Source organism: Rattus norvegicus, chromosome 20 (genome assembly GCF_036323735.1).
Source record: "Rattus norvegicus strain BN/NHsdMcwi chromosome 20, GRCr8, whole genome shotgun sequence".
NCBI classification, from domain to species: domain Eukaryota; kingdom Metazoa; phylum Chordata; class Mammalia; order Rodentia; family Muridae; genus Rattus; species Rattus norvegicus.
In genome coordinates, this window is record NC_086038.1 from 8,135,300 (window position 1) to 8,150,797 (window position 15,498).

Genomic DNA, 15,498 nt, shown 5'->3' on the forward strand with positions numbered 1-15,498 from the left:
TTTTTTTGTTTTTGTTTTTGTTTTTTTTTGTTTTTTTTTTGTTTTTTTGTTTTTTTTTGTTTTTTTGAGACAGTTCTCCATGTAGCCCTGGCTACCCTGGAACTCTCTGCTGGCCTTGAACTCAGAGATCCACCTGCTTCTGCCTTCCGAGTGCTAGGGTTAAAGGTGCCAGGCCAAGCTTTGAGGTTTTCTTTTTTTTTTTTTTTGGTTCTTTTTTTTTTCGGAGCTGGGGACCGAACCCAGGGCCTTGCGCTTCCTAGGTAAGCGCTCTACCACTGAGCTAAATCCCCAGCCCCGCTTTGAGGTTTTCTTTACGAGTTAGTGTTTCAGTCCTGCTATTAAGACCACAGTTACATGCATGCACGATTACTGTAGCTAAAGGAGAAACAAAAAGATGAAGCTACAGCAGACAGGAGCTGTGAAGAGTGCCATCACCTGATGTTGCACTGCAATGACAGCCTGAAGCTGCGTGCTTGGAGGGTTGTGGGAGCACCCAACCGGGAAGGGTCCTTTGGGAGCTGCAGGGGCTGCTCTTCGTAGGTGCCGTTTCTGCAGTGCTCCCCAGACACTGGGTGAAGGAAGCTGCTGCTTCGCTGACAGCTCTGTCTGTCCTAAGAACCTCTGAGTTCAAGGCTTCCCTACTGTCCCCGTCACGGGAACGCTGTTTGAACAAAACTTTCCCCCATTTCTAAAATCCTATGTCCACTAAGTACCATGATGGCGCCATTTCCTGCTTCATTGTAGGCATTTTCTCCTGTGCTTCCATATCATGTCCTCCACCTTGGTTGGTATTCATGCCATGGTCTCCACATTGACTCAAGTCCTGTAGGTGTCACCTACCACTACAGCTGCAGGTGCCATCACCACCTTCTCCTCACTACCTCGGGCCCATCCTCTCCACAGCAGTCTCCCTGTTCTCACAGCCTCTTCCACAGTCAAACCTCCTTGGCCTCCCAAGTTTCTGTCAAAACTCAAAGAGTTTCCTTGTTCATCCCTTTGAGCTCCTTGTGATCCAGTGAACTGCACATCTTGCTGAGAAGGGTCCTTCCGTACCGTAGTTATGCCTGCTAACAAATAGTGGGATGTTTCTAACGTGGGCTCGGTGGTGTCCGTCTTTGATCCCAGCCCTTGGGAGGCAGAGACTGGTGGATCTCTGAGTTCGAGGCCAGCATGGTCTAGAGAGGGAGGCCCAGGGCTACACAAGAAATCCTGTTTTGAATAAACAGCCACATACCAAAAATAGTGTGGTATTTCTAAACAAAATCTTACCAGCTGAATGGCGATCATCAGAAATTGTGAAGTGGACACTTTCTTTTTCTTTCTTTTTTCATTTTGTTTTCCAGTCTTGTCATACTTTTCAAAGTAGTCTCTCAAGTTTCTTTCTCTGTCTTCTTTTATTATTACCAATAAAAGTATTTTTAACTCTTAGGTGGCCAGCAAGTGGCACAGAATCTTCTATGGAAACCATGCTCTTTGGTCCTCTGCGTAGTCAGCATGATGTGATTGAGTGTAGGTTGTGTGTCCACCAGTTCAAGCCACCAGACCAAAGCTGCTGGCTGGTTTCTGTTAGGGCGTCTGCTCTTGGGCGTGATGTACAGAGGCTGCGGTCATAGGTATAGAGGCTGATGTTGGTTGATACTGAATGTCATCTACCATTGTCCGCCTTATTTCTTTTTTTTTTTCTTTTTTTTTTTTTGTTCTTTTTTTCGGAGCTGGGGACCGAACCCAGGGCCTTGCGCTTCCTAGGCAGCGCTCTACCACTGAGCTAAATCCCCAACCCCGCCTTATTTCTTTTTAAGATTTAATTTTATGTGTATGAGTGTTTTGTCTGTCTTTGTACCTTGTCTATGTTTGGTGTCTGTGATCAGAAGAAGGTGTTGGGTCTACAACTGGGTGCTGGGAACTCAGGTTCTCTATGGGAGATGCATACACTTCTCCTATATCCTCCACTTTAACTTCTGAGACAGGGTCTCCTTGGAGCTCATTGCTTTAGCTAGAGTCTCTGGAATCTGTCTCCCTCCCTCCACCTCAGGGCTGGTTAGAGATGTGTGAGATGTGTACCATCACCCCTGTTTTTAACTTATCACTTGGGCCTAGGGAGATGGCGGAGTAGATAAGGGCTGCCCATGCAAGCTTGTAGATTGGAGTTTAGGTCCCCAGAAAGCACAGAAAGGCTGGGCAGCTTGCCTGAAAGTCTAGCTCTTAGGAAACATACAGAAATCCTGGGGCAAGAGCAGCTAGACTATGTCATCAAGCCCCAGGTTCAGTGTTCTCAGTACTGAACTGGGAACCGGGGAGCAGATTTACCCTACCTCAGTAAAATACAGGTGGAGCGATCGAGGAAGGTAGACATCTTCAGCCTCTGGCGTCTGCATGCACACACACGCACATTACCCACCCACATGGACATATGAATGCACAGTGCCTCGGGATGCACATGTAAACACACATAATGCACATGCACGAACCCCTGCTCCCATACATACATCTTGAATATAAAAAACAGCAATGCCCCTGTTCTCTAATTTCAAAGTTCACATGACCAATAATCAACTTCTTCACCTGCCTGCGTTCCTTTGAGTCATGGCACTTCCCCCACTCTGGTATTGGTGGAGGTGATGGCTGGAGTTGGGCTGGGCCTTGGGAGAACCAGAGAGCAGTTTTACCTTCATTTTGAGATTTTTCCCATTGTTGAAAAATTAATGTCCAAAAAAATTAATCTCTTCAAAAATTCATCTCAAATAAATATCATTAAAATTGTATTTGTTTTTAGCCAGAGGAAAACACATCATTAGCAAGATGATAATTTTTCCGTAAAGCAAAGATTTTGAAAATAAAAATACTCAGTGTTGTTGAGAATATATTGAAAGTTATATAAACCTTATCCAGAAAGTAACTTTACAGTACATACCAAATTCACACTTTTTATCTAGTATATTTTCAGAAACAACAATTTTAAAGAAAAATCATTTGGACCCAGATTCATTATTAGAGATTTATGTCAAAAAATGTCCACTGCTGCAGTATTTATAATAGAAAGGTAACTGGGAAAAGATAACGCATGCAGTAAAAGTGCAGCTAAATCTAGTGTGGAAATAGAGCGGATTGGGCATGTGCTGTTTTGCTGCCTAGGACAGCATTGCAGAGCAGCAAGAGAAGTGAGCCAGAAAGAGTAAGTAGACATGGAAAATGGAAATAGCAATGTTGATGGACTTTTTAATGAGGTATGTTATATTTGAAAGTGTGGACACATAGTATGAACATATCACATGACTTAGTGTTAAATGCACTAAATGTCCCTCCCGCCCCCAAAGAAGCAGTTGTATTCAGTGTTAGCAGAATGACATGTAAGGTAGAATTAGAAGCTGTCTTTAACTTTTACTTACATATTTGCTCCCCTCAACAATTTTGTATAAGAAACTATATTTATAAAACCAGTGAAGAACATTACATAATTTTATCAAAACAGTAACAATGTTAACTAACATGGCTTTAAACCTCTGTCTCGTTACAAATTTCCTCCTGTAAATTGTTTTCTGACCTCCAGACTCATTCCATGGTGTGTGTGGCATACATACTTGTGAAATGAATAAAATACAAAACAAACAAAGTGACCAGGAGAATTGCTACTTTTATGGCAGTTAGCATCCTAATGGTAGAAGATCAGCAACAATCAGATGCGGGCCATTAAGGCTCTCATGAGAGCATTGGGAAGTTAGAAGGGTGATCAGGACTTTAAGGTTACCTTAGTTATATGGCACGTTTGAGGCCAGCCTGGGCTTCAGAACAAACAAACAAAGGCAAAAAGACATATGCTGAGGTACACTTTGATAAGTTGTGAGAGAAAAGAAATGAAACTGAAGTAGTTACTGTAAAACTACTGAGAGGTCTGAACTAGAAAGGATCTGAGTGACTGACCACTTCACAGTGACACAGGGAACAGCTTGGGAAAAGTGCATTCTGGGACCAGAACCCCAGTGTGGTTATAGCATGGTGAGTGGAAGTGAAAATAGCAGGTAAGGAGGTAGGCAGAGCCAGACCACCAAGGACTGCAGCTGTCAGAAAGAGCTTATACCAATGGCTGTGGCAGATGGTTGAGTGACATTAAGAAAATTAGCATAACCTACTTGTTTTAAAAAGATGGCCCCAGTTGCTGGCTGGAAAATCATTGTAAGGAGGCAGGAGGCAATGACAAGTCACCTACAGTGGCAAGAATTAGTGGTGGCCAGAGCGCTTGAGGGACAGCGCTTTGAAACAAGTAAAGTACAGTTGCAAGTGGAGCTGGTCTTGCCGACTGTCACCCAGGGAGCAGCAGGGAAGAGGGCATTAGAGCTGCCACCTGAGATTAGGATGTGAGCAGCTGGAAGAAGTGTTGCTGTTTTTAAAGGTGGCCAAGAGGGTCAGCCAACTCGGGGGGTCAGCGCGGGCTCTGGGCACATTGAATGAGCTATCTGAAGAGAGATGAAGGAGACTGAGGGCAGCAGTGCCACTTTGTCCACCCCTTCCCTGTTTGAGCTCTGTGAAGCAAGATTCTAAAACTGGTGCACATGGAGCTGGGTGCTGACTTCCATGCAGACTTCCATGTCTGCCATAGACCTGTGGCAGCTGGCTCTTTGGATACTGCGTGAAGGAGAGAGAACAAACCCCAGGCGGAGACCTGCCTTCTGGGGAGAAGTTGCCTCAGTCTCAGCTAACAGGGATGGCTGGTAGGGTGGTCCTGTGGAGGCGGAGGCCAGCGTTTGCTGTACTTTATCAGACAGCAGACTTGACCTCCACAGACCAGATCTCTAGTTGTGGGATCATTCTTTTGAGCTGTGATGTGCTGGGCTGGTATTGGTGTGTATTCTTCCACCTTTGTGGAGAGCAGAAGTCCTTATTTTTCATGCTGAAGAGATGAGACTTTGGAGTTAGGTGAGGATCATTTGTTTGCTGTTTTCTAATCTTTGGCATAGATAGTAAGAGAACTTCCTGTGGGAGGCCCCCCTTCCTCTTCTTTTTAAGTTGTGGTTGTTGTTGTGATAGGACAGAGTCTTGCTATGTAGCACATTATCATCAAAATTGCCATCCCCCTACGTCACCTTCCTTTTCATAAGTGGTGAGATGATTGGTGTGTTTCACCACACTCAGATCTGAGGCCTAAATTATAAAATTTAGTAAAAAGGACAGAAGAAAGTTGGTTTGTCTTGTTTGTTGGGGCACCTCTGGCCAGAGGCTTAGATGTTGGGAGGAAAGTTGCCTAGGAGGAAGCTGCAAATATACCAGCTTGCCCACTGGAGAGCAGGACGCTGTGAGAGGCTGTGAGAGGAGCTCTAAGGATACGCTGGCTTGGAACGTGGTGAGTCGAGCGCAGAGAGTTTGACCTGGCTGATACGTGGTGGGGCTGTAGCCCTCACTGGATGCTGCCAGAGGCTGTGCTGTGAAGGAGGAGGATGGCTTTAGAGTGTGCTCAGACGGGCAGTTGTCGAACTGTGGATCCTGGGAAAGCTGTTCACAGGTCAAATGGGGATGAGAGCATGAGCTGGGCTACTCGGGACCCTCAGTTTTAGAATACCTTGGAGGAGATGGGGCAACATTTCCTTAATATTCATCATCTGTAGCCCCATTGTAGAGGGTTTCCTGATTACAAAGACACAAATGTGAATTTTTTTAAAAGTGAAATAAGTGATATGGTAATGCCTGTCTTAGGGAGCCTGGAGTGATTAGAAAGGTAATGTATGTTACACGCCCATCCTCGTCAGTGATCTACAGCTGTTAGCAACAGACGGAAGTAATGAGGAAATAGTGTGATTGAGAGCAGCTGAAGGAAGGATTTTACACCAAGGTCATGATCTGACCAGGACACGAAACACAGCTGCAGTGAGAGGAAGGCGGAGACAACAGCTGTCACAGTGACAGGGAAAGCGGAAGCCTGGGGCAGCCCCTCTACTCTTCACAGAGTCCCTGGGCCCTCCTGTGAGACAGACAGTGGCTCCTGGGCCACTGCAGCACCCCTAGTCCTCCTGCTCCCCAGCGCTTACCTCAGCAAACAAAACAAAACAAAACAAAACAAAACAAAACAAAACAAAACATTGGCTCATGCAAAGGTGAAAATAAACCCATGCACTTTACTTTAGTTCCGTTTGCTTTCGTTTTGTTGGGGTGGGGTAGACAGCCGGCCAGACTTGTCCTTAGTTTATTAGAGCAGTCGTCCGGCCAGCAGGTTCTTTGCTTGCATTTACTTTTTTGTTTTGATTAGAGTGATACAGAATTTTTAGCTCTTCTTTCTTTCTTTTCTTTCTTTTCTTTTTTCTTTTTTTCTTTTTTTTTTTGCCCCAGGTCCAGCAAGACTATGAATCTCTGTTCCAAATGCTTTGCTGGTAAGTGCAGAAAAGGGTTTGGGTGTTTTCTGTTTCCCCCCCAACAATTTATTTATTTATTTTTTCTTTTTGGTTATTTTAAGATTAAATTATTTGGCTCTCCTTTGGATTTTGCATGGGGCTTTGTTGTCTTTGTGCGTGATAGCAGATTCTCTCCACTGGGCGCTTCATAGATTTGCTTAAGATTGCTGAACTCGCTCCCCGAGGAAATGAAATTTCATGTGCACTTGCACCAAATCCAATTTGCTAAGCTATTGGGGTACAGAGGAATTATAAAAACACGTCTGGTTTAGTAGGGTCATGTATACTAATCTCTGACTTTGATTTAAATGATTAATGGTAAGTGTTGCTTTACCAATGAGTGCCACAGGAAGAATGTTTTCATGTTGGAGTCAGGAAAGGAGTCAGCTGAGTTAGCCCCTTCCAGTCAGATTCCTCCTTGAACCATCTGGGGTAAGTTACTTTGTCTTTTTGGACTGTAGAGCCATCATTTGTAAACTTAGGACTGGCACATGGTGCTTGCCCAGGACTTTGACCATCCCACACACTCCCTGAATTATGACTTCTTCTGGAACTTAAAGTCCTCAATTTAATTGTTTAAAAAACAAGTTTCTTCAGCAACCTTCTCTATACGTCAGCTCACCTTACTGATTAGATTTGTTTAGTTTCTCTTTTTAATTCAATCTGTCAAAGGTAAGCAAAGCTGGACAGTGTAGAGTGTTCTGCTGTTAGTGATGCACTGTAAGGACAGACCGTATGTATAACATGCTGAGCGCAAGCACAGACCGCACAGTTCTTCTCTAAAGGAACAGGTCAGGAGTGTGGGGACAGTTGACAAAGCAAAGGTTCTGTAGACCTGCATAGATGAAGTGAACCACAAAGTGTGCCACCGCTGCGTATGGGCTGGGGCTGAACCAAGGCAGAGTCCGGGAGGTAGGCGTAGTAATTTAATTACACTTGAACACGTGGTTTTCAGGCTATTGAGAGAGATACTTGGAAGTCGCAAGAGGAGATATACATACATGTCAAAAGGACATAGAAAAATTTTATAATTCTAAGTTCATTTTAGTAAATGCTCTGAGAGTGATTAGGACAAGCCCTTGAGAGTTGACTAGAACAGTGCATTCTTTTTGTAGTCGTTAGATTTGAAGAGGCAAAGTCAAGGGTGGGGGGTTGTGTATGGGGTAATTCTAAGGATGCAAATTTTTTACTTAGAAGGCTGTGTAAGTCTTTTATATTGAGGTGTGTCTATTACAGTCAGGAAGGGGCTCAGCGGAGTCTATTAAAAACATTAATGATTATTGTACTAATTGTTAGTTGACCAATTGAAATGCAGTTAAAACATCTCTTAAATCTTAAAGTAATAGTGAAATTCCACCCTTTAAAAGTTAGTTTCATTCTCTTCCTTTCTGTGCCTGTGGTAGTAGGACGTTCTGAGGCAGTGGGAAGTCGTGGGTGGTGTTCCTCAGGAGTCATCTAGCTTGGTTTTTTTTTTTTTTTTTGGACTGAGACTTGAAACTTACCAATTCAGAAATCCTCCTGTCTCTGTCTCCACAGTGCTGGGCTTAAAAGGTTGTACCCCCTTTGTGTGTGGCTTCTTATTTTTTTTAATAAACCCGATCGAGCAAGTCATCATGCTTGCCTGGCAAGGACTTATTTAGGGTGCTGGGGGGGGGGGTGGAACCAGGGCCTCACACACGCGTGTAGGCAAGTGCCCTTCTGAGTTTTCTTGTTCTTTAAGGATTACTGTCGGTGTTTTATAATCGGTGCCATCTTAACTGTATTACTGTTAGAGTGTTGCCTTCACACTTCGCTTTAAACAGTGTTTCTTTTCTCAGTTCTGGAGACTGAAGCCTAACTCAGGGTACCAGCAGAACCGCAGAAACAGATCATCCATCTGGTTTTGCTACTCTCTGATGTTCCTTGGCTTGTAGTCATTCTGTTACTGACCTTATGTCTGCTGTGTGTCTGTTTTCTGTTTCCTAAGGACCTGTGACATTGGAGTTAGAGCTCTCCCACATTAGGGATCATTTTTATTGAGGAATTCTTAGTTACATCTACAAAGAGCCCTCCCCTTTTAATAAAAAGGTTCATTTTCAGGATGTAGGTGCAGATAGAGATAGGGGTGGGAACATCCTACCATTTAGTCACCTCAGGAATCGGTAACTACTTTAAAGACAAATAGGCATGTAGGGGGCTTGACTCCAGTTTACACTTGTTTATCAAAGAAGTTGAGAGAACGCACAGATGTGAGAACTGCTTGGTTTGGAGGTGGTTGGTCTCTTACGTAATAGACAGGAAGAACAGCAGCCTGACATAAGTGCTTGCATCTCTGTGCTGTGTGTACTCGGGACTGGTGAGGTATCAGGATGAGCAGGCTTAGGGGGGCTCCTCTGCGTGGACAGGAATGTGAGTAGGTCATTGATGATAGATCGGGTGATACTGAACTCCACAGGATTTTTGTTCCTTTCTGTGCTCCTGTGGCCTTGATTCCACATAGCTGTACTTACTGAAAGTATTTCTTGATCTGGTTAACTTTGTGAATTTTTGTTAACCATTTTGAAATTAAAGTTTTCTATCTGAAGAAGGGATAGTGAGTGAAAAAGAAACCTTAACCTTAAGGCATTAATGTATAAATAACTAAAATTTGATTTTTACTACTATAAAATTTCATATTCAGAAGTCCAGGGTGCTTGTTGACTCTTATGATTCTAAAATAGATCTGTTTGTTTACAGTCTGAACTTTCATCAAAGCTTGTGTTAACTTTTTTGAGTCCCCCCACACTGAATATTAGATAGAAGAAAGGAAAAGACCTTAAGACCAAAGGTTTGGTAGAAATTGAGAATTTCTGTTTGGAGAAAAATGAAAACAGTACATGATCAAACTGTGAAAAGAAGAAAACTTGGGCATGTACGAGAACTGTTTGTAGATAAAGATAAAGGCAGGGTGTGAACAGTTCCATCTACTTTCAGAAGGTTTTAAAGTCTGAATTGTCTAAGATTGCTGGAGCTCTTTTATGACCCTTAGGATGTTAATTTTATATACCCATTTTACAGATAAGGAAACAGCGGCTCACGCTCAAGAGTAAATAGATGATAGAATGAAGACTAGAGGTTGGTGTGAGGTGTTGGACTCAGGCCTCCTCATCTCCACAGTGTGCTGTGAGAGGCACGGTGTGGGAGACCAGAGCATCGGAAACACCTCAGGAAGTAGACAGAGAGAGCATGCGGTGCCAGCACATTACCTCCCGGTTCTGCTCTGCCCAGGCTCTTTTCTTTGAGGTCACTTGTAATTTGTCTCTAGATTTCCAGGGAGAATCAGAGAGGCATGCTGGAGGGTCACAGGTTAGCTGATTTGGGAAGAGAGAGAGAGAGAGAGAGAGAGCGAGAGAGAGAGAGAGAGAGAGAGCGCGAGCGCGTGCGGGGGGGGGGGTGGGGAGAGAGGAGAGAGGGGAGTGCTTTTATCTAAAGCATTTTCTATTTTGGTAGTGAGATTCTCATTTCTTAACATCTTTCTTGTTCCTTTTCATATAACTTTTAGCTCATTAACCGTCCTCTCTGTACTGCATAACAAAGCTTTGTTTCTAATTTAGTCTCCTGTGTTTAGCTTCTCAAAAGATTAAAAAAAGTTTGAAACTGATTTAATTGTGGGCTTGTTGGTGCGTTGTCAGTGGGAAGGCGAAGAGGAGTTTCATATTTAGACAGTGTAACTGTAGGTTTTGATTGTTAAACTGCCTTGTTGGTATTCCTGCTCTCATACATATGTGCATAATCGTTAAAGAAACTGGCTTCCTCATATCCATAGTTAGCAGCTTGGCTGAATTATGGAGAAGCCTGGCCTCTGCCTGTGTATTTGCTCATTTGGGAATCTTGTGTGGTTTATAAGGACACTAGTGATTTCTTCCCTGGCTTCCCTGTGGAGTTTGCTCCAAATTACAGTGTAATTTCACTACCCTCCCCGTCCATACTCGTGAGCTGTTAATTTGTACATTCCGATGCAGTTTGTTTCGTCGCATGCTTTTGTAATCCAGACGGAATGAAACAGGCTGTGTGCGTTAGAGACCTGGCTTTGCCTTGCCAATTAGGGCGAAGTGGTTACTAGAAAGATGTTTGAAATAAAGCATGGCACCTTGAGTGGGGTGGACCGTCATTTGGGAATAGTAAGGGATGGATAGTTTTACTTCTGACTCACAGAGATCTGGGGATAGTCAGTACAGTGGGGAAGGAGGCTCGGGGCTCTATCAGTTGAGAGCTTTGCCCTTAGAGCTCTGCCCTTTTCTCTTCATGATCATTTGAGGCATGGGTTGGCAGGATTCTCTAAGTTCCCGAGCATTGAACTGATGACTGCTGCAGTTCCTGAGTTTCACCTGCTGCTGTTAAGGAGCTCGAGGATCTAGGAAACTCTAAGCGCCATTTGGATTTATTTTGTAGCGTACGACATTCTCAGGGTAGAGACGCTGTCCCAGAGGCACTTCCGTTATGATGAGTTTGTCAGGTGCTGCCTGATCTCCAGCTCATAGTGGCAAATATTAGGCACGAACGGCTGACGAGTGGACGTTTAGTTTTAAATTTCACCAAATCTTTAAAAGCCCACATAGACGTCTTTGCATAGACCATCATAGGCTAATAATTTACCAGTTCACCCTCAAGAAGGACCATATTTTAGTATTGTATTTGCATATACTCTAAAAACAGTAGAATTATTTTTAGATATTATCAAATAAACTCTAGAAATCAGTATTGGTTCAGTTAAATGGTAATGTTCTTTTTAACAATTTTTGCTTAGGAATTATTTTGAAAAAAAATTAGATTGTATCAGCTGCCTTGAAATAATGCCAAGAGGAAAATTAGATGAGTAAAGAGCTGGTGAGGAGCTTATGCAACATTTTTGTAGAAAGCTCATAGGAGTGTATTAAAGAAAGGTTCTAGAAAAATGCAGTCAGCTAGACGTAGTTACTCTCATTTCTAGCTGAGGTCTTCGGAAGTCTTGCGCAACCTGCTGATGTTTTGAAGAGTCATGGTAGCAGGATATCAGGTGCTGCGTACTCCTTTCAGAGCGCCAGTGCCAGTGTAGATAAATGGTCACATTGCCTTCCTGAGAGAATGTTCAGGAAGCCTTCAGTCGGCTCTCCTTTCATTAACAATGTATTCGGCTGCTGCTAAATTGTTTAATAGCCCAGGAGAGGTGATTCTGTTTGAAAATATTTGACATCTGTAGAAGTTGCTGATTTGTCAGCTTTATGTGACGTGACGGTGGTGTGCTTTGACTCTGGCCTACGACACAGCCAGCCATCAAGTGTCCATGAGTCGTGGTCAGGGATTCTTGGAGCACTGGTCCCAAGTTACCCTGGCAGCTGAAGACTTGTTTTTCCTGCCTGCCCTGGCCATCCTCTTAGTGGGGTGCCTAGCACCATTTGTTTTCAGGGAGTCTAGAGGTGTGAACCCCTCAATCTTAGATGAGATGGTGGTTACATCTTGATTGAAAGGAATAATAGAGCCTTTAGGTGTAAAACACCAATGCTCATCCCAGGTGTTTTCTGAGTACGAGGTTGAAAATGAGCTGAGGATCACCTCATTTGAGCTGGAAAAAAAGGCTATTTCATCTTGTTTGTGGATTAGAGCCATCATTTAAAAAAAAACAATCTATATATCTATATATCTAGATATCTCCTTGTTGTGCTAATAATAGTGAGACACTAGAAATCTTTAGATTCTGTCAAGTTAGAAACTTCTTTGGGGCTGAAGGGCAGGGGGTGTTGGGGGAGCAGAGGCAGAGGTGGAGGCAGAAAAGAGGTAGAGAGGCAGAGGGAGGTATCTTTGAGTTCAGGATCAGCCTGGCCTAACGAGTCCCAGGCCAACAAAGGTTACATAGCGAGCCTCTATGCTGGCCAGTTTTATGTCAGTTAGACACAAGCTAGAGTCACTTTGGAAGAGGGAACCTCAATTAAGAAAATGTCCCTGCAGATTGGCTGTGGGCAAGCCTTGCTTATCTTTAAGTCACTTAGTGTCTGCAACTTTGCACGTTAAGGCTGCGCAGTACCAGTGAGTTATTTGCCCCCAGTCCCTTCATACCCTTTCTGTTATTACACAGATGTGTTGTTTGTGCTTTTATATTTAAAATGCCTTCTTGGCAGCATCAGCCTGTGCACCAGAATTAGAACTGTACAGGGTAAAATAAGCATGATCTCTGAGACAGTGGGGGTGACAAAGGCAACCAGGAAAGTGACAGCAGGCACACCCTCCTACCAACTGGATAGAGGATCGACTAGAGTAGAGCAAAAAGAAATGCAGTAGAGACCAGTATGGGTTTCACATACTTTTATTCGTTTGTTTACAGAATTTCTCTATGTAGCTCTGAATGTCCTGCAGACCAGTCTAACCTTGAACTCGGATATCCTCCTGCCCTGTGAGTGCTTGGATTAGAGGCATGCACCTCCACTGGCTGCCCACTTTTAATTTCTAAGAAGGTAAATAGAATAAACTTTTACCTGAGCCATCAAAGAGAAATAGGAGACCCAAATAAAAGCATATATGAGTATTCAGCTTATACCAGAGAACACAGTGGATCATGGGAACCCCTATGAGTAGTTGTACTTTAGGAAGTTGGAAACCAGGAAGAAAAGGGTAGATTCCTGGACATGTAACCTACCAGAACTGTATCAGAAAACTCCAACAAAGCAATAATGAGCAACAGGACTTAATTAGTAATGAACATTATCCTATCCAAGAGCACCCGGTATCAGATGAATTCCTACTTGATTCTACCAAACTTAGACTATTTCTCAACTGTGCCAGAGAACTTAGCAGCGCTGGTCCAGCGAACAGTTTCTTTGAGTGGCGTTGCTCTTGATGCTGCACTAGACAATCCAGAGCGCAGTGAAGCTGCAGACGGAGATCCTTGGTGGACACGTATGCAGAACACTAGCAAGCGGAACCTGCCGTGCATTGAAGGTGTTTGCTTCATGACCAAAAGGTGGTTAGTTTCAGGCATGGAGGGGATGGCTCAGAAGAGCAAGTGACTGCCATGACAACTCACGTCACTGCAACCTTTCCGAGGGCACACAGAAAGGGCAGTTGGGGAGCTAGCATCCTTCATGATCAGTCCTCAGTGATTAGGTATGGAGATGCTTTCGCATTCCTGGAAAGCTTCTCATGTCTTATTCTGGGATGCAATAAAATTGTTAGACAATTTTGGTTTTGTTTGTTTTGTTTTTCTGGTTGTTTTAAGATGCGTTAGGCAGCCCTTGAGCGACTGTAATTTTATAGCCTCTATGGTTTCAACTCTGTGTTGTGAGAACCATCAGATCCCTTCTGGGGCCCTTGTGAGCACTTGACATTCATTGCTCTCTCTCATTCTTTCAAGGAATTTCAGTCTCTTTCTTAACACATGCCCTGTCAGTGCCTGGCTGAGAGCAAAAGTGAGCCCACACTGGTCTCCTGTATTCTGTCATCTCCAGGACTCTGGTCTGTAAACTCAGTGTGCTTCCACTCTCTGGGGCTCTGCCCTTTAAACTCTTGAGTTTGCTGGTGGTCCCCGCCCCCTACAATTCATCCATCATACCAGTGTCCTGCCTCATTGGGCATCATCCTTTGTGTCTGGTGCGTAATGTCTTGAAAGTGGCTTCTTGGAGGCTGCAGAGATCACTCAGTGGAAAGCTAGGTAGCGTGCATGACTAATGCTGATGGGAAAGGGCAGATCCCACTGGTGTAAGATATATTTGCCTAGCTCAATTGCTCAGTTCTGCTTAAGTGAGATACACTGTCTCTCGAAAAATTAGGACAATGGAGAAAGATATCCAAGGTCTTTGATGACCACCTTAACCCCAAAGTTTCATATATTCTGACAGTTGTCTACTCTGGGGAGATAAATCAGTTCCTCTGCCCATATTGGCTAGAGAGGGAGGGCCTGTTACCTAGATCATGCTTAAACTATTCAGTTCTGAGTCATAGGAAAATCTCAAATAAAATGAATATTGTTTGCATTTTAAGGACTATATTCTGTCTCATGAGTTTGCACTAGCCCTTATGTTAATGATGTGTGTGCCATTTGTTCCCATGGATCCAGGCAGAAATTATCATATCGTATCATATATCATATCATATCATATCATATCATATCGTATATCATATCTATATTTGGTCTTTTAAGACACTGCACCAGAGTGCATAGGTGGCTCAGGGGTGGATCATGAGAAAGCATTCTGGGTGTATCAGTGGAATAGTTATTTTGGTTCCAAGTGCCAAAATAATAACCCAGTAGCTCTTTTAATCCACTGGGGATCTTGAGTGGAGAGTTGAGTGGAGAGTTGAGTGGAGAGTTGAGTGAGGCCATTGCTTTGATAAACCCCAAGAGGACAGTACAGATCCCTGGGTGAGAGGGTAGGTCTGAGCCCTTGCATGGCTCTCCCATTTGTCTCTGGGCAAGTTATCAGTTAGATTTCGATAATAAAATAGTGTAAAATTCTAAATCACAGTGGAATCGGCTGGGGAGCAAGGGTGATCTAAATTACCCTGGAATAAGATTCCTTGGGTTTTTGTTGGAATTCATATGTGGAGAGAAAGAAGTAAATGTGACTAGGGCTGTTAGCTTCTAGAAAAAAAAAGAAAATTTGTGGATTGTGATGGGGAGCAGGTTTGGATTTAATAGGTGTGATGAGTTTGGTTTTGGGCTCAGTTATGAAGGGGCTGCATGTGTTTTCTGGGACTGTTAAAAGATCTGAAATCTGTTTCAAATGTTGTCATGTTAAACAACTGAGATTCTTGGCACACAGCTAGTGTTCATTAAACCTTTGAATGACCAAATAGATTGATAGAACTGAAGTTTGTACACACGCTAGTAGTACTCAAACCTTAAAAAGTATGTTAAAACATACTGCTGGAGGGTAGAAGACGATCTCAGTTGTTACGAGTACTGGCAGCTCTTTCAGAGGACCAGATTTTCATTCCCAGCTTACAACCACCTGTAACTCTGGTCCCGGGACATCTCACACGCTCTGGCTTCCATGGATACCAGGTGTGCGTGTAATGCACAGACCTGCATGCAGGCAAAGTACCGGTATACTTTATGTAACTAACACACAGTCACAGAGCTGTGACTCCCCAGAGCTTCCAGTTTTGTTCCTGCTGGGGTGGGCCAGACTCA

At 43.5% G+C, this 15,498-nt stretch overlaps 1 protein-coding gene across 1 annotated transcript in view; it reads left to right on the forward strand.

The window, feature by feature from the left end:
* The window catches only part of Zfand3 (zinc finger AN1-type containing 3), a 196,196-nt gene that overhangs the window by 50,402 nt on the left and 130,296 nt on the right, over positions 1-15,498 (forward strand). The window contains exon 2 of the mRNA NM_001012175.1: positions 6,316-6,356. Within this exon, the coding sequence (NP_001012175.1) occupies positions 6,316-6,356 (41 nt within the window). The remainder of the gene's footprint in view (positions 1-6,315; positions 6,357-15,498) is intronic.